This window comes from Eupeodes corollae, chromosome 2 (assembly GCF_945859685.1).
Source record: "Eupeodes corollae chromosome 2, idEupCoro1.1, whole genome shotgun sequence".
Classification (NCBI taxonomy): Eukaryota; Metazoa; Arthropoda; class Insecta; order Diptera; family Syrphidae; genus Eupeodes; species Eupeodes corollae.
The window spans coordinates 60,764,350-60,791,235 of NC_079148.1; the positions used below are offsets into that span (position 1 = coordinate 60,764,350).

Genomic DNA, 26,886 nt, shown 5'->3' on the forward strand with positions numbered 1-26,886 from the left:
CCCGGCGTCGATACGCTCGGTAAAGTTTGTGTCCAGTTTAATATTGATGTTGACGATCTTAACGATCCCCGCACTAAAATTACCACCACTGATGTTGAATTTACAACACTGCTCAATTTTTTCTGTCCGCCATGATGAATGTGCGCGGATGGACTACGATCAGATCGTTGTGAACTAAGTGACGTTGTCTTGTCCGTCAGAATCTAAAGCACGTTTTCGACTGAAATTACTATGTATGCCGATTGATTTATTGACATCTGATGGAGATTTGGGTTAGCATAAATTATATTGACGGAACCCATCGGGTATATTGCGATGTTTTGATCAGGGAAGAAGTTGCCGATGTCGCCAGTGCAAAAAGGGGTTCCTCTTACGTCCCTCGCGACGCAATATTTTGCATCCCACCTTTTTTAACCACCCACAACGAGCTCCTTGTAGGCAGGAAATAAGGGTCCGATTAGGACAGCAAAAAAAACTCATATAAGAACGGTTGAGATACGGGACGCTGGAGAAGCAAAAACTCACCGCGTGGCTGCGGCGACTAAAGCTCCCGTTGTTGTTGTTTTTTTATGTCAAAGAAATTTCCCTAGTAGTCTTGTTCTTTCTCATTGTTTTATATGTATTTTTAGTGATAAATTTCTCTTAATAAAGTCTCTTCGTAAAAAAAAGAAATTGGTATGAAATGCAGAGTTCCTTTTTTTTGGGTGCGGTATTAGGTAACTAACTAACAAGTTTGGCGGAAATGTAATTCCTTGGTAGTGAACTTTGCTGGTTTCGCTTTAGGGGAATCTTTACGAGTAGATTCCCAAAAGGGTGGGCAAAGGCCAGGCCGTGACGTGCTAGCGGCCGCCGAGAAAAGTAAATGAAGTAGTGGTAGTGCACACCTAATTTCAGTAAATCGAAGTATCCGGCATAATTTATGTTTTTTGTAAAGAGGTGAGTTCCGGGTACCCCCCCCCCAACATCCGACAAGCTCAGCTGTGCACCGCAAGCATGCCGCAGCTACCGTAACAAACATTCCTTCCCCGGCCCAATCCCTATCCTAGCTCCCATCTTAGATTTACCTCCCTCGCCCAAACCTATCCTACTCATTCCTCCCCCATTTGCCTAATGTCAGCTGACATCCAGCCTCGCTATGAAATGGCACCCTACATCCATACCAATGGTTCCCGATACCTGTTCCTCTACGTCTACCCTGCCTCCTTACAAAGCTTTAAGACGAATGTGCACCGGTATCTCCTCTTGAATTCTTCCCTACACTCCAACACTCACACAGTGTTTGAACGTAAACATGTTAAGAATATTAAGAACCCCTTGAGTGCCTACAAATTATACAAAAAAAACAACCTGTTCCAGTCGATTTGTTGTTTTGTTTTTTGGTTGATGGTTTGATGTCCCTCAACATCTTATCATTAGTACTCAAGTTTGTCAGGAAACATTTTCAAACTTTATTCGACAAGCTCCCACAAGTGTAATTATCAAGAATATTTTTATATATTTAAATGCGTATTCGAATAATAATTTTCTTTGAACACCAGGAAAATATCCCAATGCTACGCATATTTACTAAAAAAATAAATGAAGAGTAAATATTTCCTAAGTATTTATTGATAATAACTAGACCAAACCGCCTTAACTGATATAAGTATATATTTAAGTACACTATAAACTTAATGAACGTCTTTTGTTTGTAACAAAAAAAATGAAGTGTCACCTATATTTAATCTTCGTAATGTACCTCAGATTAATTGGATACATTTTTTATATTGTATTTTCTTATCAACTGATATTTGTCGGTAGTATTGAAAGATAGGAATAACCCCTTTTTTTAACCAACTTATTTATCTCATTAATGCATTTCAAGTTCATCTTAATATTAATCTACTTCAGAACGAGATCAAATTATTTGAATTGTTTTAAAATTTTGTAATCGTAAAAAGAGGGCGTTGTCATCTTAGAGGTACTAATAATTAAATTATTCCGACAGAAAGGGGGCAATTTGATAAGAAATTAAATTATCCGATATAAACTACTAAAACAAAAAACGTAAATTATGAGGAAATACAATATTTATAAAATATTAATAATAATATTGCACATGACACATGTATAAGGAATTTGAAAAAAAAAATTACCTGTTCTATATAAAATGACCATTGATTTAAGTTTGGGCAAATAAGCAGGACTTCGTATATGCGTTGCGAAAAATTAACAAGGGTCACATTAAGAGTAAAGATAACTTCTATAAACTAGCATCTCGACGGTTTATGTTCTATGCTTTTGGTACCTTTTGACATTTTCAAATATTGAATGGTACTTTCTGACTCCCGAGGCCCTATCGTTTATCTGAGTTTTCGTCAACATCAATCACACACCAGGCAACTAAGACCCACTTTTTAAAAAGCTTGTATTTGTTTGTGCAAGGGCAGAATATCTTTAGTGCATGAAAAAAATTTGTATTCGTCAAATTGTTTCAAATGATTTGAGATCCGAAAATGTGCCATCTTTTTATTTTATCAAGAAAAAGCTTTTTGGTTTTCGTTCGCGCCGTGAGTAAACATATCCAAACACTTTACATATACAAAAATGAATCACATAAATTATTTTAATGTTTGTTTACCTTTAATTTGTAAATCACCATAATATTTTCCGTCATTTGATAGATGGTGCCCTATTTACTCCAAATACTTGTTTTTGTTTTTGGGTGTCTTACGTTTATAGGTTTCATTCTCAGGACCGATACGAATCTACAATATACTCTCAAATTAAAACTTAAGACAGATAAATTGTCACGTTATCGAAACTTAAAAAAAATTAATATGAAGTTATTCTCGGCATATTTTACGATTCTATTTTGTTATCAAATTATTATTTATTTGTGTATGTTAACGATGGTTTTATATGATTTTTTTATCATTCATTTTTATGATTCATAAGGCGGCTTCAAGAGATTTCAATTGATTTTGCCTGTTTGAATGATTCAGTGTCAAATTCAGGTGCTTAAGGTTAATATGAAACTTATATGCTCAACTTATGATGATCCATATAAGTGTATGGAATATTGCATTATGTAAGATTTATGGAATTAAAGTTCAAGGTTGACAAACAAAACTATTGGTTACATCGATTTGCTCTTGAAAAAATATTGAAGGCAGGTTGAAGTGACTGTTAGGGATAGAGCAATCCATTGAGACGCCACAGTCCGTTGAGAAGTAGGGCCTAGTGACTTACAACTTTCAACCATTCCTGGAGGAGAGGGACATACACAAAATAATAGTCGGCTTTACAACTTTCATCCGGTCCTGGCCTTTTACAACAAAACTCTCCATTTATACTGATCGCGAGCCCACACCATCCAATAGCTCACCGCATGGTCTACGCAATCCCTCCAGCGTAAGCATGGTCTGCCTCGGCATAAAATACTACCATAGAATGTACTTTAAAGAACTTTCACTTTACAATCTTAAGAGCTAGGTGTCCAGCCAACCGTATTCTACCGAATTTAATTTTTGTCAATATAAGCAATCTTTACTCGCATGCAGTTATTAATTGAGTGTCTGCGAAACCGTCCGGTCCGTCTTCACATAATGGTTGCAACAATTCTCTGCAAGACCTGTCGAACGCGCCTAAGAAGTAGGGGAGCCTTTTACTAAGCAACCAGGTCTCTGATCTATATGTCAGTATTGGTGAACCGATCGTCCTATACAGCTGCAGCTTAGAAGTAATTGTAATTAATTATTATTATTATTAAAAAGCTTTGACAGACGGAAGTAGGTTTGTAGGCTATGATCAACCGCCAGCGTATTTCTTTTTGTATGTTGTTATCGGCTGCTTCTATTGACCCAACGTATTCAAGGATTGTACTACATCAATAATCGTTTGAACAATTGTTGCTTTGTTTGTCGATATCGTTTGCGTAAGCCAGTATCTGGCTGGACCTGGTGACGTTACCCTCTTGTTAGCGTGCCAGAGTTCACGAATTGCTTTCTGAAACGCCATGTTAAAGAGGAGGCATTCTAAACCATCCCCTTTTTTTTATAATAAGCGCACACTCAAAGGGATATACTACCCTTATTATGTAGACACAGTGTGAGCACTAGAAAAGGGAGAGAGGGGTTGAAAGATGTCGGTGCACATTGGTTTTGAATTCCTGAATATTGCAATAGCTGGGAAAGACAGAGTGTGGCAAGGCATTCCAGATTCGCGTAGTACGGCTAAAGAACGAATCCCTGTACTTGACAGTACGACCGAAGATGGGCTCGAGCGTATATTGATGAGCATTCCTAGAAGCGCGAGTATTACGGTTGAACTGTTTAAGGGGAGGAATGTAGCTGGCTATTTCTCTAGAGCATAAACCATTAAAATAACGGTAAAAGAGGGTGAGACAAGAAACATTTCGACGATGTTCGAGTGACGTAAATGATCTTATAATGGTAATATCACCAATCAATCTAAATGCTCTACGTTCAATACTATCCAAGAGGCTTAAGTAAGTTGCAGGAGCACCAGCCCAGATATGTGAGGTATAGTCAAGCTTTGGACGTTTATAAGTCTTGTAAATAACAGCCAGATCAGAGGGGGAGAAAAACTTCTTGCATCGCCTTAGAAAACCCAAACATCTTTCGGCATTTTTGGCGACATCGCGTATGTGATCGTTCCACAAAAGGTGGTTGGTGATACACATACCGAGAATATCGAGATGTTCAGTTTCCTTGGTGAAAGTGCAATTTATGGATAATGGCAAGGGGGGTATACTTCGCTTTAACGATACAAGACAGCATTGCGTTTTCGAAGCATTAAATTCCACGCGGTTTCTTATTCCCGATTGTACAATGCTGAAGAAGAGGGGTGTGAATCTGAAAACGAATATAAAAAGCTAAGAGTACTATCGTCAGCGAAACAATCTATTGGATTAGAAGTTCCAGACAAGAGATCATTAATAAAAATGAGAAAGAGTGTTTGAGCCCTGGGGCACACCAGCATTTATATTGTGGTTTTCAGACTTGAATCCATCCAATACCACTTGTATTGAACGATCCGAAAGGTAATTACTAATCCAATGAAGCAGGGATTCATGTAAACCGAAAGCACGCATTTTTTATAAGAGAGCCTGATGCCAAACCCTATTAAATGCTTTTGAAATATCAAGTGCAATAATCTTACTTTCTCTAAAACTATGTAAAGATTTGTTCCACTGTTCGGTGAGATGACCAGTGGACCTATTGCTACGAAAGCCGTATTGTCGGTCATTAAGAAGCTTTCGATCTTCAAGATATTTCTTGAGCTGATAATTAATCAGCGTTTCCATGACCTTGGAAAGAAGGGACGTAAGTGCAATCGTTCGGTAGTTGGAGGGTGAGGAAGATTCGCCTTTTTTGGAAATAGGCTGGAAAATTGCCATTTTCGATCCGCTCGGAACGAGACCTGAGGAGTAGGACAAATGAAAAAGCTTACGCAGTGGTTTTGACAGCGTTGAAGAACAATAGCGGGGATACCATCCGAAACAGCGGATTTATGTGTGTTTAGATCTCTTAGGACTCTTGCCACAATACGAGTGCGAAAAAAGATTGGTCCCATAGAACCACTAACTCGCTCAAGTACAGGCGGAGTCATAACACTCACTAGCAGCGTTGAATTGGCGGCGAACTGCCTAGCAAAGAGATTTGGTTTCTCTAAAGAGCTAATAAATGAAGTGTCATTCACAACGAGCATAGGAACCGAGGAAGAGGAAGAATTCCTCATATTTTTTACAAATGACTAAACATTTATACTGCCTTTGGGACATTGCAGTATTTTTTGCCGTAATTTTTGATAATTTAAAAATTTTGTCCGTCGAATATGGGCGTTGCAGGCCTTCCTGGCTTGCTTGAACTTATTCCGGTTTTCCTCAGTTGGATTGGCTTTAAAAAAAAAAAAGAAACTTACCTTCTTGACCCTAATAAGCAATTAGCTTATAATATTGGTCATAGTCAACCTTCATAGTCGTTATACCGAATATGATCACTGAACAGCTTTAACTTTAAGTTTCACTGACAGGGATTGACCAAAAAACTCTAACAAGCCTGTCCTACGCACTAACCATCACGCCACGGTTACAACATAAATCTATAGACTTTTTCTTAAAGGGAAGAACCGTAAAAAGCTATTGATGCTCTTGAGTATGGGATCATTTATGTTACTATTTTAGAATTACCCCAGGGCAATCCAATGTTTTCGAGCTATTGCACTGTAGATACAAACAAAAGAAAGGCATTTTTTGTCCTCTTATAGCCAACCCTAGTAAAATAAGTAAGTCAGTTAGTTGATGATCCTGCATGGTAAATATGATTGTTATAAACTGTTTGAAAGTTAGTGAGATTCTAATATCAGCAGGACTGTCTGAGAAATGCTGGATTAGGTGATGTTGATATCACATCTTTTTCAGCTAGGTCAAAACTCTAGCCTGGAACATACTACAATGATTACGAAAGTGGAAGCAGAGGCCTAGTTTTAGCGGTACTCAGTAAACGCCTTAAACAACCATATCAATAATTTTTGATCCATCATTCAATGAAAAAAAAGTAAATTCTCATTGAATTAGGAAACTTGTAAAAAAGCGAATTATTCGCAACTTAAGTTGTTCCGCGATCTTTCTTATTTTACTCTTAATTAAATATTCTTAGCTTTTGAATTTTATTACCTTAATAATATAGTTTTGATAATAATTTTTTTTGTATTGTTAGTGCCTCCAGAATATAGGTTTTTTGATGTACTTGCATCTCTTTTCCAGATTTTGGATAGCTCCAATAGGAAAATCTCTTGGTATCAGGAGTTCGAGACCAAAAAAGGCATCACCAAATCCAATCTTACAAGAAGCGTATGAAAAATCAAGTCGGCTGGGACACAAAACCGTAAGTAACCGTGTTTTTGTTTTCCACCCCTAAAACCACTATTTTTTTTTCATTTGTCTAACCAGGTTCTTAGTTTAATGAAACAAACAGATTTAACTGAAAGACAAATCCAAAGATGGTGGCGTCTTAGAAGAGCACAAGATAAACCATCGACGTTGGTGAAATTTTGTGAAAATACTTGGCGTTGTCTTTATTATACGTACAGTTTTATATTTGGATTAATAGTATTATGGGATAAACCTTGGTTTTGGGATATTAAAAATTGCTGGTATGGCTACCCACATCAGGTAAATCATTTTTGTTTAGTTTGTTCTGTCTTATCGTTTTATTAATTGATTTTATACATTTTAATTTCAGTCAATTGAAAGTGATATTTGGTGGTATTATATGATCTCTATGTCATTTTATTGGTCTCTAACTGCAACTCAATTTATTGATGTTAAAAGAAAAGACTTTTGGCAAATGTTTATCCATCATATGGTAACGTTATTGCTGATGGCCTTGAGTTGGGTTTGTAATTTGCATCGAGTTGGATCTTTGGTTCTTGTGGTGCATGATTGTGCTGATATATTCCTAGAGGTAAGTTAAAGTTTAAAGTATATTACTTTAATATAAAACATGTCTTCATGATGCAATAAAAACGATTTAAATTTAGCTGCATGGTAGATTGTCAGTTTCTTGTCTTCGAAGCAATTAATTAATTCAAATATTTCTTCAATGTCCAAAGTATGGTCAATTAAACTAGAACACTCAATAAAAAAGATAATTATCGTAGGTAATAGATTTTAAATGAAAAATATTAAATTTAAATGAAAAAATAGAAACATGCAATTAAAACAGCGCCGAATGAAAATCCATAGGTTTTGTGCCCCAATCATTATTAAAAGACTTCTATTAGATTAGAATGTGGTAGGTTTGTCCTTTTTTTTATGAAAATGATTGCTACAAATAAAAAACTTCAATTTTTGTATACAAGTTTGTATTTTAATAATTTCCAAACTAAAGGTAAAACTATAGTTAACGTCAGTAGATGTAAGACCAACAAAAAGAAGTAGGCAAAAACAAAAGTCAGCCTTATAGCTTTTTTATAGTTTTCTATTTTTCCAAATAATTTAAATGGTGTGCCTTCGTGGGCATCTCACTTTTCAAGAAATTAAAATTTTTGTTTGTTGGGTAACATTTAGTGTACGACAAGGTTCATATAAGCAAAACAAAAAACTACAAAGCTAACAAACATGTAAAACAACGAAATATTACGATAGTTTTTTTAAGATAATGTTAGGCTAACTTACTTACTTACTTAAGGTGGCGCTACAGTCCTGTGAGAACTGGGGCCTCACCCAACAAACTCCTCCATCTAGCTCGGTCCCTAGCTAGATGTCTCCAGTTTCGCGCTCCAAGTTGGGTGAGGTCACTTTCCACTTGTGCGCGCCACCTGAATCGCGGTGTGTGGGTGTGGTTTCGAAGACTTTCCGGGCCGGAGCATTAGTTTCCATGCGCTTGACGTGACCCAGCCATCTTAGTCGTTGGACTTTTACCCTTCTGACTAAATCTACGCCGCTGTATAGTCCGTACAGTTCGGCGTTTCATCTTCTCCTACACTCCCATTTTATGCATAAGGGACCGTAGATCACGACTCAAGGTGCTTTCATCCGATTTTGACATAGTCCATGCTTCTGCACCGTATAGCAGGACGGGGATGATGAGGGTCTTATATAGCGACACTTTGGTCTTTCGAGAGAGAACTTTGCTACTCAATTGATTTCTTAGCCCAAAGAAACAGCGTTGGTGTTGTTTTTTGAGTTTATAGCGGAGCCTAGGTAGACGAAGTCCTTGATTACCTCAAAGTTACGTTTCTCGGTGGTGACGTTTTGACCGAGACGTCGGTGTTGTAAGTCCTTCCTTGACGACAGCATGTACTTTGTTTTGCCCTCATTAACCGTTAAACCCATTTTTGCCGCCTCTTCCGATTATGTCATCAGCATATGCTAGTTATTGGACAGACTTTTGAAAGATAGTGCCTCTAGTGTTGAAGTAAAAGCTCTGCACTATTCTTTCAAGTACGATGTTAAAAAATCGCATGACAGCGCATCACCTTGTCTAAAACCTTTTTTGACATCGAAAGGTTCTGTTAAGTTGTTTCCAACATTTATGGAGCGTGAATTCGCAATGGTCATGCTGCACAAAGGAACGAGTTTGGCAGGGATGCTCTATACAGCTCGTCCCTGTAGATGCTGTCATATGCGGCCTTGATATCGATAAAAAGATTGTGGGTGTCGATTTGGTGTTCTTGGGTTTTTTCCAGGATCATCCGTAATGTGACACTGATAAGGACCTATCAGTTTGGGCTTTAGACGTTCACATACTACAACAGAGAAGATCTTGTAAGCGATGTTAAGAAGACTGATTCCTCTATAGGTGGTGCAATGTAGAGGGTCTCCTTTTTTCAGAATCGGGCAAACAATACTGAGGTTCCTTTCATTGGGCATGCTTTCTTCCGACCATATCTTACAGATAAGTTGGTGCATATTCCTAACTAAATTATCTCCAGCTGCTTTGAAGAGCTCGGCATTCAAGCCATTTGCTCCAGCGATCTTTACTTCGTCCAAGTCGGGAGGACGGGATTGTTGGCTTTCGTCGTCTAAGTTGAATGGATCATCCTGCCTGACAGCGGAATTCGGTTCGTCGTCGCCGTAATACAGTCTGCAGAAGTGGTTCTTCCATATCCTCAGCATTGACTGCGATTCCACTTGTTTCCACTTTCGTCTTTGCAGCCTTCGGTTCTAGGTTTATAGACTTGTGAATTCCGTTTCACCTGCTCATAAAAGTTCGGAATTTCATCTCTGCTCCTCCTCCTTTTGAACATACTCCATAATTTGTTCTCAGCGATACCCAATTCTTGGGAACGCCGGCTGAAATTGACTGATTTGAATCAGTCGATGATTTGGACGTACTCCTATCAATTTGACTTTATTAATTAATGATACACTAAAGTTGAATAAATTTGAGTTAAAAGGATGCAGTTGACAGAATTTCATGTATAATAGCAGTTTAGAAACATTGCAGTTGATAAGTTTGATGTGCCTGGACTATGAGTTTTTTGTTAATTACTAACTACTTTAATTCATTTAGTTGACCAGTCTGTTATCAGTGTCAATTGTTTTAATTCAATTTTCGCATCTATTTCTAACCACATTAGCTTTTCCGTTTAGTAAAAGAAATAACTAAAACTTTAGGCATTCATGAGTCTTAAATGTTATTCTCTTCAATATTGTTTTTAATATATCACATTAAATAATCTTTATTAATTGTGTGTATATCTCTTTGTCTATATAAATTATTATTACATATAAAGTATCTGTCATTGAGAAATCAAATTAAATCTCTTCAAAGATGACAAACCCATTGCTAATTTAATTGTCCGTATATAGTACATTTATATGAATTTAAAACTAACGTACTTCCATATTTAATTAACTATTGCATGCAAGTGCAATATTATTAATTTAGGTGTCTCGTGTGTTGAAATTTGATAGCAACTGAATTCATACCTGTTTTTATATATTTAGAATTTCGTTTTTTTTTTATTTTATGACACGAATCGAGATGAGATTTGGACAACTTTGCATTTAATTGTAGGCGTTGTGTAATTTTGATGACTCTAGTATTAAACAAAAGAAAAAATCAATTTTGTTGAAGCAATTATTAAATATTTACCCCTAAAGTTAGGGGGTTATCCCCACACTTACATCAATGTACATATATTCATTGTGAAGCATTGAACTTCCCTAAAAATAAATGATTAGACCTATGATATATATTGATTGTCTTATTCTAGCTTTTAAGAGGGCTTGATACAACCTAATAGGCTGTTTCCTCGAATATCTTCTTCTTTAATAATCTTCTTCAAGATTATTAAAGAAGTGTGTGATTAAGAATTTATTTCAAGAGTCACATAGTGCTGGGCAACGACAACAGCCTCTGCAATTTGTTGTCATGGTAACCTAACAGGTAGTAGTGCAAGTAGTGGTAAAGATTTTAGTCTAGAGCATAATAGAACGAGATATTATTTTGTCAAATTTGGATCATAGTTTCTTGACTGGGTACAGGTTTCAAGGCATTTCCATCTTTCATTGGTTTCTAGGAATATCTTGTTACCATTCATGCGTTTTAAATCACTGGATGTTAAGTCTATACTGGATTAGTTCTGTGTTGTACCTATCCTCGCCACCTATCTTGTTCGACCTGGTACCCTAAAGAGTGTAATTTCATGCTTTGCGTTAGATTTTGGGGACAGTACAAGCTTCGATTTGATTGTTGTGGCAGAAATCCATTTTAATAAGAAGCTTTTTCGAAGCGTGTGTTACTGCCATACCTCGTCTTAAAATACCCTGTTCTGATCGGGAAGTCTAAAGGAGTTGGCAAAATTGAGAGTTTCAGGGATGAAATTTGCCCCTATTCCAGTATCCGTTTTCAAACCATTAGTATACATACATGGATATTGTCGACTCATTCTTGTGTCCAACAATTCGTTTCTATTTCTAAGGAAAAATAGTACTAAAAAGTTTATTAAAGCACAGACAGGTTGTCATGTAAACTGTGCTTACACTGTTTCTATGTACTTTTGTAGAATTTGTGCGTAATCTATGTGATTGGTTATCCTGCAACTGGTCTGGTGCAGGCTTGATTTTGCTTGCATAAATATTTTTAATTTTCTGTAAACTTTTAGTAAATTTTCGGGTTGTTTTTTTTTTTTATCTGTGTCATTGGTTTTTTTTTTCTGAAAGAATAAACAATATAGTAAAAAAATAATTAATGTTGTTTAATTTTGAATCAATCGCAGATCTATCAACAATATATTATGAGTTAAACAGTTCTTAACCTTTGAAAGTGTGCGAACTCCTAGCAACGAATTTAAAAGTTTTTAGAATTTAGAATTTAATAAAAATGATTGTTATATTGTGTACAATCTTTAAATTATCATCGTTATACCTAGAAAATTGAATACCTTTTGTTTTTATAAAAGTATAATAATGTCCATTCGTGACAACATTACTCGCAAACAGGAATGGTTGAGAATTGTAAGTCACTAGGCCCTAGTTCTCAACGGACTGTTGCGCCACCCAATTTATTTTATTTTTATAATAAATGTAATTGATGGCTGGTGTTGTTTTTTAGGTACCAAGTTATTTATATTTAGCACAAACGAACCAAACTGAATTCTTAAATTAGATTCTTATCTTATTTATATATATATTTGTTTTTTATGTAGTCAAGAATTGAAAACGCTTTTTTACATAAATATGAAATAGAATTATGACTTAATAGCTCTTTCGGATATTGCTTTCTAGCATTGAACCAAAATTCAAAAAGAATGTAAACATATTTGTAAACACAAGTTTTAAACCTGAATCCAAGGCTGATAAAGTCCTCATTTGATTCAAGACGATTTAAAATGTTTTTTTTTTTTAATATATAATTTGTTGTTATCAGGAATTGGAAAGTATTCCCGAAAATTTTTTCTCAGGTCCTTGAAATGTTTGAGAGAACTTCGAAAAATTGAATCTGGTTAAATATTGTTGGTACTTGTTAAAAATTAATTTAGTGTTGAAAATGGCGGATAATCCTTTTTTTTCAAATCTTCTTTCCGAGAAATCAATTTCTTAAGTCACCGATTGTTTTTTTTTTTTTTTAACTGTTATTGCCAAAAACATTGGTGTTTCTTAACGAACCTTGAAAAACCGTTTCAAAACTTCAGCATGTTAGTATTAGCTGTCAATGGATGCTGCGCATGTTATTACATAGGGTAAACTCACAAATGTCAAATTTTTTGGTAGTGATAAGGCATCACCGCTTTTTTGCGATCCTGATCGTTGCTCAGCTGATTACGGTGTGATGCTGATTGACAAACAGTTTTACGTTTAAAAACTACTTTTGCTTTATGATGGATGTGATACTAATAAAAACTCTCATTGCAATTCAAATCTGGAGCCACACATAAACCTTTTCTCCACAAGACTTTGATTTTCTGCCGTCAATAAATTCACCTTCACGTTTGAATCTGGTTTCTATTAATAGTTTAATTTGTGTGCCGGTAAAATATTCCCTGAAATTCATAAAACGAATTAATTTATAGCATTAACAATTTAGACTTTGATTAAATACTTTTCATTGTCTTTTTCCGTCATTTTTGCTCCAAATCAAGTCAGCATCAACAACTTATCAAGAACTTTCTTGATGCTTTTTTTGTTTATATTTATCTTTTTGCTATAATGAACAATAGTTAGTCTCTGGTTATCCTGAAGATTTTCCAACAGTGAGATGGTCCATGGATGAAATTACGAATAGTTGTGGAAGACGCCTTTTGGGTATGTGTGAAGATTACGGATTTGTTTTTCTAAATGGTATAACTAAAGGGGATATGAATGGTGAATATACCTTCGTTACCGAGCACGGATGTGTGTCAAAAGGTGCGTGGCTAGATGTTCTTGTGGACTTTCAGGTGCTCACAGAGACTATTTCAACTCATCTGCCAGTTAAAATTGTAATTAAATTTACTTACATAATTAGCTCCGCCAACTTCTATTTTGAAAATACAAATATTAAATATATATATATATATATTTAATGAAAAAAATTCTTGTCTCCGTCTTCACAATCTCTCAAGTGAACAAATAATGAACCGTCTGATAGATATCATCAAAAAATATCCTCTCCTAAAAATAACTTTAAGAGTAGGGAGTATAAAGAAAAATGGTATGACTGGGAGTGCATAAAATATAGAAAGAAGTTCTTCAATCTACTGAATCTTTTCCGTAAAACGAATAGTACTCATTTCAAGAATCTCTATGTCTTAAGTAATAAAAACTATAAAGCCATTTGTGCTACCAAGCAAAGTAACTACTTTAAGAGAATTGCTAACGAGTTATTTAACTGTAAAAATTCAAAAGTTTTTTGGCACAAAGTTCGGGAAATAGGGCACTGTGAACCATCGACAGCTATTGCAGGTGAAGCAGAAACGTTTGGATTATACTTCGGTGGACTTCTGGCAGGAGGAATTTCTCCACTAATTTTCCAATACGCACTTCCGAATGTTGTTGATGAAGATCTCGATGCACCAATTGAATTAAATGAGTTGGTTAACGCACTTACTACGATGAAAACAACAAGTCCTGTGGACTTGATGGCATACCAGCTGAGTTTTTTAAGAATATCACTGCAAATTTTCATGATTCTCTTTTTATATTCTTTAATAACGTCTTCTTAAACGAGGACTATTCCTTATTCCCTTATTTTTCCGATTTTTAAAAAGGATGATGCATCCTTAGTTGAAAACTATAGAGGTATATCAATTCTGTGTAGCCTAAGAAAAATATTCGCTCAAATACTATATAATCGCTTTTCAAGCTGGGTGAAACATAATAATCGGCTTAGCATCTTCCAAGGGGGCTTTTAAATTTGGAGTGTGAAAACTATCACATTAAACAAAAGCGCGTAGACCACTCTTGCAGCCGGACAATTCTGTTGCAGAAGTTTGGAGTGCAGAAGTAGTCAACTGCAATCGATTCTTTTAATTGTAATTCATAGGGTTTATCCATTTTAAATCTTTCTTTTGGAACAATTTTAAATCTGGGCTCGAAATTAATTTTTTCAAACTTACCTATCATCAGTTAAAACTTGCAGGATGCAATTACAGCATTTGCATTGATACTTTCCGTAGCAACTTTCCGTAATGATTTCTTTTTCCTCTCCGTCTCCTGTAACTTTATGTTAAAAAATTCACTATTCCTTGTGCTTTGTCTCAAAATGTTGGCAGGCTTCATAGCTTCGTTGTAGAAAACATTCCAGTATAAAACACCCTATGATTTCTCTTCGCCATTTAATTCTGAGCAACCGAATCCGAACTTCAGAGAAATACTTTCATTGTTCTTTATTTTTGATTTTGTCCCTGATTTTTGATGTTGAAGTTTCCAGGTTAGAGTGAATTTCAAACCATTCATTTGTTAAACATAGCAAGAACTTTTGAAAAAAAAAGTAGTCTGCGAACCACAGGTTTAAAAGAAATGAGATGGAACCGAGCTGTCCTTATCTTTCGACATTGCAAAAATACATTATATCGGCCGTAGCGACATTGTTTGATGGTTAAGTTTTAAATCGTTAAATATTTTTTTCGAACCAAAAAAAACCAGTTTCAGTTTTTAGATCTTATTATATTTAATAAACAAAATATTTCCTTGCAGGCAGCTAAATTGACAAAATACGCTAATTTCCAAAAGACTTGTGATTGTATATTTGCTGTCTTTACCGTGGTTTGGATTGTATCCCGACTGGGATTCTACCCCCGGATTATCTACAGGTATGAATTGTATTTTTTAAAACTCAATTCGAATTGAGTAACCAACATATTCAATCCTTTTACAGTTCATCTATTGAGGCACCATCCATCCTGCCAATGTTCCCCGCGTACTATATTTTCAATGGACTGCTTATACTTCTCCTGCTTTTGCATATAGTGTGGACATATATGATTGTTAAAATTGCAATTGAATCGATCAAAAAAGGACTTGTAAGTTAAACAAACGAAAGAATAAGGAATTCAAGTATAAACATTTTTGTTCCATATATAATTTCCTTTTAGATGGCTGGTGACATAAGATCTAGCAGCAGTGAGATATCAGATAGTTCAGAAAGTGCGAAGCTCCTGATGCAAGCAAATGGCAAGCTCACCGAAAAGACTGCGAATTCAACAAGCTTACCCGCAACAGCAAGCGAAATAGCAGACCACCTTCACACCACAAATTGATAATCGAGGAATTCAGTTAAATGTTCAAAGTAGAAAGTAAAGTATATAGAACGTTATTATCATTAAGTTTTATTTTATTTTCATTTGTAATTAATAATAATAATTAAGAACGTATTAAGTAAAAGGAAAGAGAACAACAACTAAAAATATTCATTCCGTATTTTCGATTGTATTTCTTGTTTCTTTGTTCTTTTAATTTAATTTAAAATAAATTATAATAATCTGCTAGCAGTAGTTTTGTGTTCAACTTAAAACAAACAGAAAAAAATTATTCACCACTCATTTTGAAGCAGAAACCAAAAAATCGTTTTAAACGTTCTATGATTGTATAAAAATAAAATAAAATTAAATTATAACAAGCAAACAAAACAAAAACAAAAAAAAAATGTTTATATAAACAAGATATGATGTATGATGTGTATAAACATTAGGTCGTAAATATAGCTAAGATTATAATGTTGTTACTAAAATATTAAAACTTTTAAACCTTGTAAATCTTATCTTAGCAAAAGTTAATATTTTTTTTTAACTTTTTGCATAACTTAAAAAATGCATAATACTTAAATATAAGTAATTTGTGACCAAAAGGTTTTAATTTTTTCTAAATATATAATTATATTAGTAGACAATATTGCATTGGGCTTGTCACAGTCTCAAAATGTGTATTTTTCACACCTTCCCATAAAATGCTAGTTGATTGATGATGATAATGATGATGATGCAGCACCACGAGCACTTATTTTGTTTTTTTTTTATGCATGACTTTTAGTTTTAAATCACATCACGTATTTTGCAACCACTTATAAGGAAGAAGATGTTTTGAATATGTTTTTTTTTTTTAATTACTTTGTTTTCTAACACCCACCAACCATTTTATTACAAAAAGAGTAGTACATAACACAATCGGGGTAAATATGAAGAAAAAAAAACTCAAAATAGAATCTTCCCCAGTGTGGTTTTGTATACAAAGATAGCTTTCGAAACGTGTGTATTAATGAAAAATTAAAACTTGTATGAAAAAATCGTCTTATAAAAAAATCAAAGAAAACCAATTTGGTATTCAATTTTAATTTAAAATGTATAAAAGAAAGTTAATATTTTTTTTATAGTAAACTATTATTTTTAATATTATTCTACATTGTAATAAAAAATAAGAGTTAAAATATAATTGTTTTATTTAATTAAATTCAGCTGAGCTTTTTTTTATTTGAATCTGTATTCTAATGCATTGTGATTGTCTGAATATTTATGCAGAATATAGATTGTAATAATGAAAGTTGTAAGATAAAATATCATAACTATTTCATCAGGGTATAACCCGGTGCCTGTCAAATTGCAAAACAACACCTTTATCAAAACCATATGGTCATATGAAATGATGGTGAGTGCGTTAACTTAAAATGGCTGTCCGCGATGGGGTAGGACAAAATTAAGCCAGTTGTTTTCCCCATTCCGATACCATATAAATCCCAAATTCACTTCTGATCTCATTGAATCCAAAAAGAAAGATACTTTCGTAACGTAAAAGACTATTGATGTATGTATGTATAAGTGTGCCTTGGATCGTTATAGAAGAATTCTCCTAGGTAGGGCTTAAGTTTTTGAGCTAAAAGTGGACAGGTAGAGAGGAGGTGAAGAACCTTTTTCTCCTCTTCAGCTTCAGCAAGTCATTTGGCCTTTTTGAATGAAAAGAGAGCTACAATAGCCGCAACCCTCCACATCTAGACAATGTTATGAAATGATATCCAAGGGAAATACTAACGAAAATGGTGTTGGTTTTGGACACTTAGAAGAGTTCATGTTCGATTTTGAATAAGATAAACGTAGCTGTATTGAAACTGGTCGTAACTCTTGCAGAACGCCCAATCAATTTGAAATAAAAAGGAGAATTTCGCAAACAATTCTATTAATATTAAATTACGCCAGAAATTGAATTTCCGAAAGTAACCGAACCCGAACCCGAGTTCGAATTCAAATACATTATTCATGTGTCACAATTGACATGCCAATTTTTTAAAAAAGATCCCTTCCTTGTTTTTTATTATTCACCCTTATTGCGGTAGTCGTTGAACGACATATCAAAACACGTCAAAAGAATTTGTAATTACGTATGTTGTTGGTTTCTCGATTTGACTCTTGTAGAAGAAGGACGTGTTTAGTAGCAGCTCTTTTAAAGTGAACAACAAACAAAAAGTGAAATTGGAAAATCTGACCATGGAGGCGGGCAAACCTCCATATAGTGTTCCCCCTGACAAAACTTTATCAAAGTGTTTAAAAAACAAAAAAATTACGAGTTTACCCTCATCATTATTAAATAGTGAAGATAAAAAACAGATTCTAACAAATTTAGAATGGTGGTCGATGCCAATTGCCGGCGCTTCCCCTTCAAGCGCATTTCCAACCTCTGAAAATGAAATGGAGACAGACGCAAGCGCGTCAGTTATTGGTGCAAGTGAGAGAGCCAGTCATTTCGATGACAAGGTTCTACTTCCTGAAAACAGCGTAGTAATCGGTAGTGCCGTTACTACAAATACTAATGCAGCGGACGGATCGTCTGCAGCAACAGATGTAGATACAGTATCTACTCTAAGAAGCATTCTTGTGAATAGTAAAGATACATTCACTAATATTTTGGCACGAAAAAGACGCCAATACTCATCAGTTAACAACGCAAAAAAAGTTGCCAATGAAAAAAATAATAGTAACCGCTTTATATTGCTGGATCCGGAGTATTATGAAGACGCTAATGATAACCCTTCAGCCGTACAGCAGACAGCAGACTCGTTAATCATCAATCAACCAAAAAACATCAAAGCTTCAGTACCTGTGGAGGAAAAGAACTGGTGTCCCCCAATTTTTGCTAAAGGAGTATCATCGAAGGATCTTCTCCATTTTATAAGTAAGTCTAATTTTAATTCTGAAAATGTTAAATTTGAGACTAGAGGTTTTGGCAAACTTAAAATTTTTGTAAAAGATGTAAATCTCCATAGTTACTTATTGAATGAATTTCGAAAAACTGAAATAGAAGCTTTCTCTTTCACTCCTAAGGAGCAAAAAAAATACAATTTAATTTTAAAAGGCATTTCAAGTGAGTTCTCTCCGTCAGAGATTCAGTCGGAGATTGTAAAGTTGGTGCCCTCACTGAGGGTGACTGTTAAAAACTTTGAGACCAAATGGTCTAAAGAAAATGGAATCCCATTGGACATGTTTGTCTGCTCTCTGGAGGATAGGGAAAGTCTCCTTCAAATAAAAACTCTCAAATCTCTACTGAGACACAAAGTAAGGTGGGATACAATAAGAAGCTCTGGAATGAAGCAGTGCTACAGATGCCAGAGGTTTGGTCATCTCTCGGAATACTGTGCGTTTGTAACTAGATGTGTCAAATGCCTTCTCAGTCATGAAGTTGGCAAGTGTAGTCTGGGACCAAAAAATGAAACATCAGTTGCATCGTGTGTCAATTGTGGAACGGCAGGGCATCCAGCCAACTACAAAGGTTGCCCAAAAAGATCATTATACCTAAAAAAAAAAGAGGAAGTGACTTCACGTCCTGACAAAAAGAACAAGTTAGTTTTAAATAACTTAGTTAGCACCAGTGATAATAATAGGTTACCGCAAACGGGCTTTTCCTTCGCGGATATAGTCAAAAATAGCGATAAAGGGCAGAATAAACCCCTCCCTTGTTCCACTGATGGCAATGATGTTTCAGATTTCATTAATGAGTCTCAGAAATTGTTTGGTTTGCCGATTGGGCAGCTAATTTCAAAAATAAGGTCATTCTGGCCTTCATATAAAAAAATGAATGAAAATGAGAAGCCTGGTGCTTATTTGCTTTTTGTCGCATCCCTTTCACCATGAATCTAAACTTAATTACAGCTAACGTCAATTCCCTTTTATCCTCAGAAAAACAAATTGAAATCGATGATACTATATTTCGCCAATTAGCATTCTCAGTGAGGGTTCCAACCCGGGTTTTCTGTTCTCTGACGATTACAACTTGTTTCTTGCTCCTTTTTATAAAAAAAGATCACCAGAAAATTTTAGAGGCTAGGAGATTTCATCTTGAATGTCTTTAGTGCCGGTAAAAACAAAAACAAGAAAAATTTGTAATGGAAAAAAAAATTATATTGAATAATCACAGAATATTTCAGAATTAAAGTTAGACCATAGTACTTATCTTATCTTATCTTATCTTATCTTATCTTATCTTATCTTATCTTATCTTATCTTATCTTATCTTATCTTATCTTATCTTATCTTATCTTATCTTATCTTATCTTATCTTATCTTATCTTATCTTATCTTATCTTATCTTATCTTATCTTATCTTATCTTATCTTATCTTATCTTATCTTATCTTATCTTATCTTATCTTATCTTATCTTATCTTATCTTATCTTATCTTATCTTATCTTATCTTATCTTATCTTATCTTATCTTATCTTATCTTATCTTATCTTATTATTATTATTTGATACCTTTCAAAATGTGAATCATTTGCAACTTAGGTTCCTAATAATTACTTGAAAGAATAATTTATAAAATAAATATATTTCTATATACATATATCCGAAAATGTATAAACAAATAATATATAAATCAAAAACAAATACCTAAATGTACAAAACCATTAACTTAGTATACATAGCTATAAGTCTAGAACATATATACCAATTTGACTTATGAAAATGTCTAACATCAATAAGTGCCTTAACTGGGGCTGTGAACTATTATCTTAAGTTAGCTTAAACATAATATATTACTAAAATGAATTACAAACTACAAAAAGACTGACAGTACCTTATACTAGATGTAAAATTAACTTATTAAAGTATCTTTATTCATAAAACCTAAGTAACATAAACACAAACTACAAATCGATGAAAATATGATAGTATGAGTGGTGAAACAACTCACAAAAATTCTTATACCAATTAAACTTAACTTTGTATTTCAAAAATAAAAACACAGGCACTTGTACACACATACATGTTTGTGTTAGAGTAGACTCGACTTCATCGAATCTATCTCGCCTGTTCTAATTTATATTGTTATCTCCTTTTCCTCCTCCCCTACATACTTCAAAATAAGCGTGGTTCTCATTGAGTGAACACACATAAATTTTTCCCAGCAGAAGCCATTTCTTTAAATACTTAAATTAAATTGTCAAATATATTAAAAAAACAATATAAATAAAAACCTGTGTAGCCTGGCCAATTCTAAGTCGGCAATATTATAGCTAAGTGAAATAATGTAAAATTTATAAGAAAAACAAATGTGTAAAAAACAAGAAACTCAATAAAAAATTACTACTACTACTACTACGTATGTTGTTTAATGTCAACTGGCGTTTTTGTTTGTGTGGAATGCATTCATTTAGTGACATTTGTCTTAATGCAGTTATTTTTCGTATTATGTAAGTCGTTTTGAAAATAACAATGTCTTTTAAAAAGCCAAATTTCGAAGTTCACAAAGTTGCAAACGACACGGAGCTTAAATTATTCTCAAAATGTAGGTTTTCTTCTTTTGTTGTTTATAATTGTTATACAAAGTTTTTTTAGGGTAAAAGTTACGAGTCATAAATAAATGAAACGCCTTGTTGAGCTGATGGAGGCAAATGAAAACCTCGCAAAAAAATTTAAAGGAGGTGCAATCGCAAATCAGGAAACAAAGTTGGGGTGGGAGTCCTTGGCAAAGGAGCTAAATTGCATTGGACCACCGACACGAAATAGAAAGGAATGGCAGAAAGTAAGAAATTGTCAAACTTTTGATTAAAGAATTAAAGTGCTTTTTTAGGTTTGGTTTGACGCCAAATTCAGGGTCAAACAAAAGCTGATATTTAACAAAAAAGAAATCGAAGCCACAGGTGAAGGAGTTTTCAAACAAAAATGTTTGAATGACGTTAAGGAAGCGATTGCAAGGCTTTTGTCGTTGCATGATATTGTTAATCTAACCGGATATGTTGCAGGTGGAAAAAGTGTAATTTAGCATCGATTTTTTCTTCCTCTTAGAGTTCCATCTTTATCCATAATGGACACAGATATTCCTTAAGAATGATGCTAATTATAGGCTGTGCTAGTCCCAAATTAAAATCATTCCCAACGCCTTTTTGGTAACCTCCCTCAGCAAGAAACCTTAAGGTGGCCGCTAATTTTAAAATATTCGGTACTGAGACAGAATGTCTCCCAGGAAAATTACTTTCCATGAAGTTTAAAATATATTGAGTCAGAAATACATTTTAAACCTGGAAAATATTTTAAATATTGAAGTTCCAGTAAAAATTTTGTGAGCACAACTACGAGTACTTTAAAAAGGGTTAGCTGTGGATCGAATCCATTGCCTCTGCAAAACTAAATCTTTCTTTCTTCGTTTTTTCTCTTGCTGCTCGTCGTCCTCACTGCTTCTCCATGAAAAATAGCTGGCCACACTATACATTCTTTTAAGCATTTGTATTTGTAAACAAAAATTTCACAAAATAACAAAAACAAAATTAAAATGTCTGTGTCAAAATGTCAGCTGTTTAAGTGGATCGCATTTGGAACTTAATAGCGACGAGGAGTCTGGCGTTTAAGGTACGCAATACCGATTTGAAAATGACAATTGGCGTTTTAGTAAAACGACTACCGCAATAAGGGTGATTATTTTTCGTGTGATGTTTTCGAGAAAATTTGAGTTCAAAGAAATAAATGGTTGAAATTCTCAGACCTGGTTATTAATTTTGTTTTATTGTTAAAATAAAGTTTGATATTTTTTCTTCAAATAATGGGCTTAACCAGTTTATTCTGACAATTAAAACCGAGGAAATCAAACTTTTTGGTAAACAAAGAGTTTTTTGAAATCCGATTCAGTGAAACATTTTCAGCATAACTTCCACATCTGCTTCAAACTACTTATAGAAGGTATCTTTTACAAATAATCAATATTTTTGTTTAGGTAATCGAAAATGGACCAATTAAATTATTAAAGAAGGTAGAGAATTTATTTAAAGGAAGTTTGGAAAATATCATCTCAAAATTTGTTGAAAATACGGTTCGCGATTTGAGTAAAACTATTTTTCAACTTTGAGGGTTTGTAAATCAGAACATACAATTTATAAGTGTAAAAAATATTTTTAAATCATACGCTCGGGTTATTTAAGAGTACTTAAACATAAAGTTTAAAAGGGTAGATATGACTTTTTCAAAAGACTTTTTTCCGCTCTCGCACCATTGTGAGTAAGAACATCTACTGGTATTCTCATGGTTTATCTCACCGAACCATAAAGCTCTTTTATCGAACATTAATTCGTTCGGCTTAAATGAATTTCACCTGAGTATTTATTAACCTTTCGGAATGTTTAAATAAATGCTGTGTGTGCACAACATAGAAATAAGTGTTTTACTTGTTATATAACATGGCGCAATCTTTAGGATTTAACAGACCACAAACCTCTTGTGGCAATTTTTGATAAACTAATAAGTGAAGTTCATTCAAAAAGGCTCCAAAGAATTAAACTTAAGTTGCTGCCCTATAATATTTCCGTTAAATACGTTCCAGGAAAATACTTATATATTGCAGATACATTATCCAGATCATTTATAGAGGACAACTCTGTTGAAGTAGATAGCGAGCTAAATGAAATGGTTTATTCCATTAATGTTAGTTATGACCGTCAAGAGGAGATTAAGTCTGAGACAGTGAAAGACCAGGAATTAGCTTCCTTAATTGATGCATGTTGTAAGGGCTGGCCTGTAAATTATAAAAAAATAATCCCTTATATTAAAAAATACTGGCCTATTCGGCATGACATATACTTTGAAAATAGTTTATTATCTTTCAAAAATAGAATTATTGTTCCTCGCATTTTGCGTCGGAAAATGTTAAATAAATTGCATGAACGAACTAACATAATAAGATATTTAGCAACATATAAAAGCAATGTACATATTAACACCCTTTCATACATAACCAAAACTTTAGTTCTAAGTAAAATTGATTATGGGCTGGTTATATATGGTCACTGCCCAAAGTATGTTTTAAACATCATCAAACCCATCTACCACACAGCAGCTAGAAGAAGCATAAACGCCTTTCCAACAACTCCAATAAAAAATATCCTAACTGAAGCAGGCCTCCCCAGCATCGAAGTACGAAGAGATACACTAACTTTAAGAATGCTCGCAAAACTAGTATTCTCCAAGAATTCCATCATCGACAACGACATCAAAAAAACATCGAATCAAAAACTAACTAAACGTATTCCATCCGCCATCGGTACAATTGTTAAAGAATCAAGGCTTAACAACCTGCCAACCAAAAGAGAACGACTCACAGCCCCACGCTACCCGCCATGGTTCATCAATCCTGAATCGCTGATATTGGATCTAACCAAATATAAAAAACTAAAAACAGCAAACAGCACATATCGCCAACTTTTTTCATGTATCGCCTCTGACTTTAGATCTGACGGATGGAGATTTATCTTCACCGATGGCTCTAAAACTCCGGACACCACATCTTATGCGGTGACTGATGAAAACGGATCAACCATAAGCATTGGTATTCTCCCAGATTTTGCCTCCGTCTTTACACCTGAAGCATTTGCCATACTTCAAGCTACTAAAGCTGCAGCCAATCTCTCTGAAAAATGCATTATATGCTCCGATAGCATCTCAGTAATCAATGCAATTCACAACGCAAACAACAACACCGAAATCATATCAGTAATCAGATATCAACTCATAAAATTGAAAAACATTAAACTAATGTGGACTCCAGGCCATGTTGGAATACTTGGAAACGAATATGCCGACAGTGCAGCGAACTCAGCCAAAAACGAACCTGTACTCACCTTCAACATTTTCACCAAATCCGATCTCCTCAAGCATACCGGAAAGATATCTTCTGCAAAAAATAGTCACGACTGGAGCCTATATCATCATCACTACAAGGATATAAACCCCTTAAAATCTACGCCGATTTACCCTACTAACTGTTCGAAACAAAAAATAACCAACTTCGCTAGACTTCGACTTGGACACACTACTGCTTCCCACCAACACCTCCTCAACAAAAACGACCCTCAAACCTGCTCCACTTGCAACACCCACCTTGATCTAAAACATATTTTGGTACATTGTCTGTTGACGCAGCCCATAATTAAAAAAATTTTCAACAATATTCCCGTATATGAAATCCTCAAAAATCCCAGCTTAACAAATATAAATAATATTACTGAGTTTCTCAAAAAAGCAAAAATTGTAACTTGAACTTTCAAGCAAATAAGCCAATAGTCTCTGCAGCTAGGCTTGTTAAATTTTATATTAGCTTGTAATTTTAATTGCTTGTTAATAAATATTAATAATAATAATAAAATTGCATGAAAGCCATATGGGAATATGTAAAACTAAAAGTGCTGCAAGAGTTCTGTTTTACTGGCCAAACATTAATGAAGACATTTATGAACTCATACCTAATTGCAGAACATGCGAAAAGTTTCAAACTTCGAAACTAAAATTACCACTGATTCCTCATGAAATACCACTTTTGCCATTCAATAAAGTGGCATGTGATTTATTTGATTATGGTTCTAGATCGTTTCTCACTGTAATAGATTATTATTCAAAGTGGATAGATGTAAAACAATTAAAAAACAAAACTGCATGTGAGGTGATTACAAAATTAAAATCGATCTTTTCCACTCATGGTGTGCCAGAAATAATGGTTACCGATAACGTTCCCTTTAATTCATTTGAATTTAAACAGTTTTCATTAGAATGGAATTTTACTACTGTTTTTTCGAGTCCAAGATATCCTCGATCTAATGGACTTGCTGAAAAGGCAGTTTCAATTGCAAAATCAATTATGAAAAAATGTGAAGACGATAACAAAGATTTTCAAAGTGCCCTCTTAGCGTATCGTAATACACAAATTACAGGCTTCTCATACACACCATCTCAAATGCTTATGAGCAGATTATTATGTCCAAAGTTGCCCATTAGTCCTAAAAGTCTGACTCCATTCGTTGTTTAAGGCATAGATGAAGAATTGAAAAAGAATCAAAATCGTTATAAATACTACCATGGCCGTAAGATAGGCCGAAATAAGGAAAAAGAATTCTCTGAAGGTCAAAATGTGACATATCAAAATGGAAAAATATGGGAACTAGCCAAAATTATAAAAAAAGACACAAATCCAAGATCCTACACTTTAAGAACAGAATATGATAAGTCTTTAAGGCGTTTTTTCTTTCCTTGCATTTGAGACCTTCATCTTTAGAGCCACATAAAAAAACATCAGATGAAAATAGTTTTCCAAACTTAAATTCAAGTATTCCACCTAATCCAGAACCACAATCCGATTCACCCCTTGTCACTGAAGATAACTTGAAAATTAAACCAACCTTAGTCAATTAATTAAATTCACAATTAATTTTGTGATGATTTAGCCAGGTTTGTGGTCAGATTTATATATATCTATATTATTATTCTCAACTGCGGAACCATCATCAGCGGACGACAATTATTCAAAAAAGCATTAAAATTTTAAAAACAACAACAAATTTTGTCTTTTTATAACGATTTTTGCGGTCAATAAGGAAAAATCTTTTTTAAATAATTAATCAACCTTAGTCAATGTTGAAGCATCAAGCAAGAACGACCAAAAGAAACATTATACAACAAGGAGTGGTCGACTAATAAAGCAACCTGAACGGTGGCAATATACATAATGTAAAAAACTGTATATTAAAATGTATGTTAACAAATAAAATTAATTAAAAACAAAAAAAAATAGAAATTTAAATATGGATAAATTAAAAAATTAATTATATTATTTAATTTAATGGAAAAATTTGTATTGAATTATTGAAGATTGTTCAATGAATAACTTTGCTTCTTTAATGGCTTAATTTGAATTACAAAAACTTTTAATTATGTTCTTACTAAAAAAAAAAAAATATTATGAATTTAATTAAGACTATTACCTATTCTATTATAAGATTATTATTCATTTTGTAAATATCTATATCTAAAATATAAAAGGGGAGATGTTATATATTATACATATAAGTATATGTATATGATATCGTTAAGCTTTATTTGAATACTCAATAAAGAGCAGTCTCTGTTAAGACCTTGTCAAGAGCACAACATAGTAATAAGTGTTTTACTTGTTATACATATAACAGAAGTCTTCAAAAATGAAAAATAAATGTTT

General features: G+C 33.9%; 2 protein-coding genes across 2 annotated transcripts in view; one reads left to right on the top strand and one right to left on the bottom strand.

Moving 5' to 3' along the window:
• LOC129945446 (WSCD family member GA21586) overlaps positions 1-2,763 on the bottom strand; it is a 56,816-nt gene extending 54,053 nt beyond the window's left edge. Inside the window, exon 1 of the mRNA XM_056055205.1 lies at positions 2,621-2,763. The gene's annotated coding sequence lies outside the window, so the exon portion shown is untranslated. The remainder of the gene's footprint in view (positions 1-2,620) is intronic.
• The window catches only part of LOC129945445 (ceramide synthase 6), a 30,647-nt gene extending 13,764 nt beyond the window's left edge, over positions 1-16,883 (top strand). The window contains exons 2-7 of the mRNA XM_056055201.1: positions 6,770-6,890; positions 6,956-7,177; positions 7,248-7,469; positions 15,131-15,246; positions 15,312-15,456; positions 15,529-16,883. Coding sequence (XP_055911176.1) covers positions 6,770-6,890; positions 6,956-7,177; positions 7,248-7,469; positions 15,131-15,246; positions 15,312-15,456; positions 15,529-15,693 — 991 coding nt within the window. The 3' untranslated portion in view covers positions 15,694-16,883. The remainder of the gene's footprint in view (positions 1-6,769; positions 6,891-6,955; positions 7,178-7,247; positions 7,470-15,130; positions 15,247-15,311; positions 15,457-15,528) is intronic.
• The last annotated feature ends 10,003 nt before the right edge of the window (positions 16,884-26,886 follow it).